This window comes from Microtus ochrogaster, linkage group LG4 (genome assembly GCF_000317375.1).
Source record: "Microtus ochrogaster isolate Prairie Vole_2 linkage group LG4, MicOch1.0, whole genome shotgun sequence".
NCBI classification, from domain to species: domain Eukaryota; kingdom Metazoa; phylum Chordata; class Mammalia; order Rodentia; family Cricetidae; genus Microtus; species Microtus ochrogaster.
The window spans coordinates 21,139,857-21,147,227 of NC_022030.1; the positions used below are offsets into that span (position 1 = coordinate 21,139,857).

Genomic DNA, 7,371 nt, shown 5'->3' on the forward strand with positions numbered 1-7,371 from the left:
ACCTCGTGGGCTACACAGATTATAAGAAATGGGCTAGTCCAGGTGCGAGAGTTAGCCGAGAAGAGGCTAGATAGAAATGGGCCAAGCAGTGTTTAAATGAATACAGTTTGTGTGTTGTTATTTCTGGTGTAAAGCTAGCCGTGCGGGAGCCGGGTGGGACAAAAAGCAGGCCTGCCGCTCCTATTTCAACACACTGCTCCTGATGGCAGCACTTCTCTGCTTCTCTTCCCAGCACCCCAGCAGACAACAGCAACAGTTCCCATCCCTGGACGACAAGCCCCAGTTTCCAGGGGCCTCGGCAGAGTTTGTAGACAAGCTTGAGTTCATCCAACCCAATGTCATTTCTGGCATCCCCATCTACCGTGTCATGGACCGCCAGGGCCAGATCATCAACCCCAGTGAAGACCCCCATGTGAGGCTGCTCCCCTGTCCCAGGCCCCCATGCCCAGGTCCTTGCCTGAGTCCTCTGGTCCCAACTTTCCCCATCTGTCTGCCTCTGCCTGCAGCTGCCCCAGGAGGAGGTACTGAAGTTATACAGGAGCATGACACTGCTCAACACCATGGACCGAATTCTCTATGAATCCCAACGGCAGGTAAGTGGGGACAGGCTGGAGCAGGGTGGGGTCACCTCAGGTCCTACCTGTGGTTGTATACAAGGAATGCACCAAGGAGGGTGTGGTATGGGGATCCATTCTATGGTGTCCTGAGAGTTCATGGGGGGTTCTTGGGTGCTGGAAGAGTGTGGGAAGCAACACTAAAATAATCTGCCATGTGCACAGCAGAGAAGAGCTCCAGAAGTACCTAGTTACAGTCATGACTTCAGGCAGGACATCTCTCTTGTCTTTGACCTGGTCTCCACACTGTGTGTTAGCTGGGTGCAGAGCTTAGTGGTAGAATTCTTGACTTGGCTCTGGGATCCGTCATTAGCTCTACAAATAAGTAAGTAAGTACACAAGAGAATAGAATAGAATACTTAAAAAGTCAGGCATAGTGATACATGCCTGTAATCTCAGTACTTGGGAGGATGAGGCGGTAGGATAGCCATGAATTCCAGGTCAGCCTAAACTACAAAGTAAGACACCGTCTCAGAGCTGCCCCTCCACCACCACCCCATAAATCCGTGAGTGAGAGCTGGTGTTTTATTTTTTTTTAAAGATTTTTTTTTAAAGACTTTATTAAGTATACAGTGTTCTGCCAGAAGAAGGCACCAGATCCCATTATGGATGGTTGTGAACCACCATGTGGTTGCTGGGAATTGAACTCAGGACCTCTGGAAGAGCAGCCAGTGCTCTTAACCTCTGAGCCATTTCTCCAGCCCCGAGAGTTAGTGTTTTAACCTGTAGTGTTGGGATGGGAAGGAATTAGCTGTCCAGCACAAAGGAGTTTACCTACTACACACAGGACAGCCTGTGTTTGAGGATTATGCTCAGGCACGAGGGGTAGAATTCCCCACTCCAAAGGAAAGCTTAAGAAACAAAATCCAAAGCAGTGCTTTACAGGTGACAGGTTTGTGCTCTTGGATAAAAGAAGCTAGGGCTAGGGGGCCTGGAACTCATCCAGCAGCAGGCGAATGTCAGTGCATGTCCTGTCTCCTCCTTCCATTGCTTGCTGTGCTGTGCAGTATTGGCCTCTTTCTTCATGGTCTCCTTATGATTCTCACAGTCTAGATGGCTGTTGGAGTCTCCTTCCAGGGAGCACGTAGAAGGAAGGTCAAATACGGCCCATCCTATCTCTCTCCTCACTCATGTCTTTGTAGAGCAGTCTTTGTGGAGCTTTCTCGGGCATTCATCAGCCCTTCCTGGTTGCCAGGGAGATTGGCACTAGCCCTTTCATCTGAGTAGCCCCTGCCTGTGGCAGTATAGGAGGTTGGGAGGACTCTGGGTAGACAGGCTTTGCCACTAGCCCAAGGTGGGGGTGCATCTCAGGCTCCTCCACATGCTGAACTTGACAGCCCTGCAGGCCCTCCATATCCCTTACCCGCCCACCCACTTGGCACCAGAAAGTCAATTAACTTTTAATTGGCTCCCCACTTAGAGAAAAGCCCTTCTTCATCACTTTCCCTGGCAGCTGGAAAGCCAGGTTCCAGGAGCAATGCTGAGCTCCACAGGGGTGGGGGTCCTGAGGGGCAATCGGGAAGAGCGTCTCCACATGATCTTAGGTGATCTTGATTTCATCATACACCAGGAGTTCCCTATCTCTCTAGCCTGACTTCCATCTTGGTGCCTTAGACCTAGTTGGCATCATCTCTGCTCATGCCCCATAGCAGACAGCCTGCCCAAACTTGACCTGTGTCCCTTCCTCCTCTAACTTGTTTCTCAGTGATAGGCACTGCCAGCCACCTTTCTCGTTTTTCCTGCCACATTGAGTCTCGTAGCAGCTCCACAGCACTGTTGGAAACCCACCCTGTCCCTCTACTCCATCCTTTTGGACAGAATGCTGTTTGTTGTGTGCCTGTCGCCTTAGGCTCACAGGATGGCTGCCACAGGTCCAGGCATCATGGCTCTGAGCAAGGCAGGAAGAAGGTAGAGGTATGGGTGGTGCCAGCAGGAGTTTCCCTTAACCCATAAGCAGATTCCATTGAAGCTTGGTATTTAAACTGTCCCTGACCAACCACTTCTCACTAGCAAGGGGGGTTGGGAACCCCAGTGTCTTTTTCAGGTCCAGGATAGAGAAGCTAGTTGGTCTCTGTGGGGGTCAATCACAGAAGCACTAACTCGGCTTTTTTTTTTTTTAAAGATTTATTTATTATGTATACAGTATTCTCAGTATTCTGTCTGCATGTATGCCTGCAGGCCAAAAGAGGGTACCAGATTTCACTACAGATGGTTGTGAGCCACTATGTGGTTGCTGGGAATTAAATTTAGGACCTTTGGAAGAGCAGGCAGTGCTCTCAACCACTGAGCCATCTCTCCAGCCCCCCTAACTCGGCTTTTGAGGAGTCATCATCTATTCCTCCTGGTCCCCTCTCCTGAGTCGCTGCAGTCTTTCCTGTTCTCCATCCCTTCCCTGCAGAGGTGGCTGCAGCTCCTGCAGAGTATCCTAGAGGACAGTCCAGGCGTTTGTCCTTGTCACCCAAGGGCTGCCTTTGCACATCATCTCCCTCATCTTCACGTCATGGCCCTTTGGCCTCAGGTCTTTCCTTGTCCTTTTGTCTAGGCCTTCCACTCCACCTGCCTTTGCCCACTGCAGCAGTTTCTCTCTACACTGGGCACTGTGTGTGCCATCCTTTGGGCTCTTGTCACTCAGCCCTAACTTCCCACTCAGTTTTTTCTGGAGGCAGGAGGTCCTGCAGCCCAGCCAGTGATGGCTGCAGTGATGGCTTCATATCTGTACATGTTAGGCACTCCCGCCTTTAATTCTAGCACCCAGGAAGCAGAGGCAAGCAGATCTCTATGAGTTCAAGGCCAGCTTGCTCTACATTGTGAGTTCAGGATAGCCAGGGCTATGGAGAGACCATGGCTCAAAACAACAACAACAAAACAAAAAGTCAGGCAGGGTTCTCTGTCAAGGACTGCCTTAACCAAGTCCGGGCCCCTTCATCCCCAGGGCCGGATCTCCTTCTACATGACCAACTATGGTGAGGAGGGGACACATGTGGGAAGTGCTGCCGCCCTGGACCATACAGACCTGGTGTTTGGCCAATACCGGGAGGCAGGTATGTTTGCTGGTAGTTGCTTCTGGGATCCCCGTCCAAGAGGTAGTCTTCCATCAGAGTCAGAAGTGTAGGCAGTGTCTCTTGCAGAGAAGGGTAAGTCATTAGTCTTCTCTGAGCCACCATGTCCTCATCTCCAAAGTGGCCATGAGGAGGTATCTGAAGTTAAGCCTCTAGAAGGCTGCTGGGGATGAGGCCTGACTGGAGGCGAGGCACACTCTGTGGACACCTGCCTATCCAGTGCTGGGCACTTGTGGACTCTCCTGAAGTGCTGTGTTCCTTGGGAAGGTCCTGAGTGCAGTGTGGAGCTTATTTTTGGCAAGATAGATAGATGCAGAGTGAAAGGAAGGAGCAGAGAATAAGGTAGGAGCCTCTCTGGAGCCAGGATGTTCTTGGCAGTCGAGCACCTCCCTAAACACAAGTGTGGGCTGAGTGAGAGGCTTGCTGAGCGTGGAGATGTGGTTGCTTGGGGTCCTGCAGGAAGCTTCCCCTGGAGGTACCAGCCAGGCAAATCTTGAGCTTAGGAAGGCCAGCCACATCTTGGGCCAGTTTGCTTGGCCATGCTGTCCTGTTTATAAGGAGGTGGCAGCTCTAGCTGGCTGCTGAAAAGAGCCTGGCATAGGCTGAGCACCTGGAGTTAGAGGACCTTGTTAGAATCGTTCCCAGGGACAGCTTATCAGAAGTGGGGTAGCCAGTATGACTGTCCAGAGGCCTCCTTGGATAAGCTGGGCATCATTCTACAGCTGAACCAGCTCCTCTTGTTCTGGGTTGGGATAGTTGGGGCTTGGCATCTTGAGCAAGGAAAGCCGGGCTTCCAAGGCACCGGGGACCTGTAAGCTCTTGTGTGTGTGGAGGCAACAATGCAGGGAGAGAAGTGAGGCCACCCATCTCCTAGCTTGTAGCCCGCCCATTGTGCTGAGCTGCTTCTCACTGGGAGCCTGGCGTGGTAGCATGTGCTAGTAATCCCAGTCCTCAGAAAGCCGAGGCAGGGGGACTGCAAGTGTGAGGACCCCAAAACCGCCTACTATGATGTGGGGAGATGAGAGGTCTCAGAGCAGCAGGTGGCCCTCACTGATCTCTGGAACTGCATCGGAGTTTTGTCTTATCCAATCCTTGCTACAGAACATGGGCACTCTGGAGATGACCTGCATTGGGTGACTTCCAGCGGAGGAGGCAATTCCTTGTTAATTGTGAAAGCCAGTCAAGCAAGCAGCAGGGACAGAGTGAGGTCCCGAGGGAGGGGGGTGGGGGGAGGCCATCTGCCTCCCAAGGGGTGGGGCTTAGTGAGTCCTCTTCACTTACATCTGACCCAGTGACAGCCCTCTCTGTCTTTCTGGCTGCTCTCCCATGCAACAGGGAGTGGTATTGGTCAGGACTGTGAAGCAGCAGCAGGTGCTAAGGCAAAGCAGTAGGTTCCCATGGGACCCGTAGTCCCTGGTGCAGTCAGATCTACCTGGCTGCTGTGTGCAACCAAGGCTGTGTGTTTTGTTTGTGTTTGGTGGCGATAGAGATGGAGCCCAGGGCCTCACACATACTAGGCAGACAGACACTTTACCTCTGAGCTCCACCCCAGTTTGGGACTCTGTATGAACACTTCTTCTCACTCCTGCTTGGTGATTCTCATGTAGAAACTGAGAGCCTGTCTCTTGTGGGTTTGTGGACCAATCTCAAGACGCACTTCCTCCTCTGTCAGAGCTCCTCCTCCATCATTGTCTATGAAGTGTAGCCAGACCTTTGCAAATTTATAGTGCCCATTCAAAGACATGTGACAGATGACCATGAAGGCCAGGCATGGTGGCACATGCAGAGGCAGAGGCAGGAGGATTGCTAAAAATTTAAAGTGAGCCTGACCAACCTAAAGTCCAGACCAGCTGGGTGTGGTGGTACACCTTTAATCCCAGCACTTGGGAGGTAGAGGCAGGCAGATCTCTGTGAAGCCAGACTGATCTACATAGTGAGTTCCAGGACAGCCAGGGCTACATAGTGCAACCAGTCTCAAGAAAAATAAGCTGCTTGTCATGTGATCCCATTAACTTTCTTCTGTTTAGAAACACGTCTCACTATGAAGCCAAGGCTGGTCTGGAACTTGCTTTGAAGACCAGGCTGACCTTGAACTCACAGAGATCTGCCTGCCTCTGCTTTCCAAGTAGCAATGAGCCACCATGCTTAGGCCCATTTTAATTTCTCATATTAAGAACCACTCTGCAGTAAAGGGTTGGGAAAGACACCTAACAGTGTTTCTGTGAGATCTCAGGCTCTGGGGACCAAAGGACGTCATGACCCACAGCCCTGCCCCATGGTATGGGTGTGAGTTGGGACCCTTTTCAGTGATGCTGAGAGAATCCCAGCTTGTTCTGAAGCAGTCACAGACCCCTCTGTCTTAGTTAGGGTTTCTATTGCTATAAAGAGACACCATGACCATGGCAATTCTTATAAAGGAAAACATTTAATTGGGGTGGCTTACAGTTCAGAGGTTTAGTCCATTATCATCATGGTGGGGAGCATGGCAGCATGCAGGCAGATATGGTGCTGCGTACATGTTGATATGCAGACAGTAGGAAGTGCACTGAGACACTGGATGTGACTTGAGCATATAGGAGACATCAAAGCCTGCCTCCACCTTGACACACTTCCTCCAACAAGGCCACTCTAACACTTCTAATAGTGCCACTCCCTTTGGAGGCCATCTTCTTTCAAACCACCATACCTCCAATCCTCTGACTTAGCAAACAGGGCCCCTTTGATGGTCATTTGGGGTCCAGCAGGGCTTTTATTTGAAGAAAAAGTTTTATTTCTGTGAATAGATAGGCTTTTCCTGTTGTGCAGGTGTGACTTGGTGGCCTGTACTTAAAGGAGGCGCATTAATTCAAGAAACAAATCTTAGTTTTTCACCAGGAAAAAGTCTTGGGCTGGGAGTGTGTCAGTGGTAGAATATTTGCGGGCATGCCTGCCCGGGGTGGGTTTCCATGTCTAGCAGTGTAAAAAAGAAGGAAAAGGGAGGGGCTGAGGGCCACCAAGGGAAAGAGCCACTTTCCCTCCATCGGTGTTGTTGTGTCAGTGGATGATGTTAGGAAAAAAATCCTAAGAGGGGCGGCTCTGCCGGCGCAAAGAAATCCAATTAGGTCAGATCAAACCAAATTAAAATACCCATCGTTTTATTAAACACAATGCTCTCGGGTTGTCGAGTGCATGGTGTGGAGACAGGAAAGTGGGGAGCATATGCAAACCTGGAACCACGTGTTTGTCCTCTGGGAGCCCACTAAATACCCTGTCTGAGTGATCCTGACTCTCCCCCAGAGAGGGGTCAGGACTTGCCATTCTGGGATTTGGAGTCTAGAACAATATACTCCCAGGCCAGGGGGCTGGGATGGATGCCAGGGGCTGGGGCTATGCTCCAGACTTAATAGATGGTACCCTGTATCTCTGAGCAGGGATCAGCATGTAGGGATTCAGTGAGTTAGTTTTGTTTTATATTTATTGAAACAGCATGTCAGTGTGTAGACCAGGTTGGCTTTGAACTCTCTGAGATCTGCCTGCCTCTGCCTCCTGTGTGCTGGGATTAAAGGTGTGCGCCACCATGCCTGGCCAGTGAGTTATTTAAAAAAAGGAAAAAAGGCCGGGCAGTGAGTTATTTAAAAAAAGGAGCCGGGCGATGGTGGCGCACGCCTTTAATCCCAGCACTCGGGAGGCAGAGGCAGGCGGATCTCTGTGAGTTCGAG

General features: G+C 51.0%; 1 protein-coding gene across 1 annotated transcript in view; it reads left to right on the forward strand.

The window, feature by feature from the left end:
• The window catches only part of Bckdha (branched chain keto acid dehydrogenase E1, alpha polypeptide), a 25,982-nt gene that overhangs the window by 14,397 nt on the left and 4,214 nt on the right, over nt 1-7,371 (forward strand). Inside the window, exons 2-4 of the mRNA XM_005361182.2 lie at nt 233-412; nt 507-593; nt 3,547-3,655. Coding sequence (XP_005361239.1) covers nt 233-412; nt 507-593; nt 3,547-3,655 — 376 coding nt within the window. The remainder of the gene's footprint in view (nt 1-232; nt 413-506; nt 594-3,546; nt 3,656-7,371) is intronic.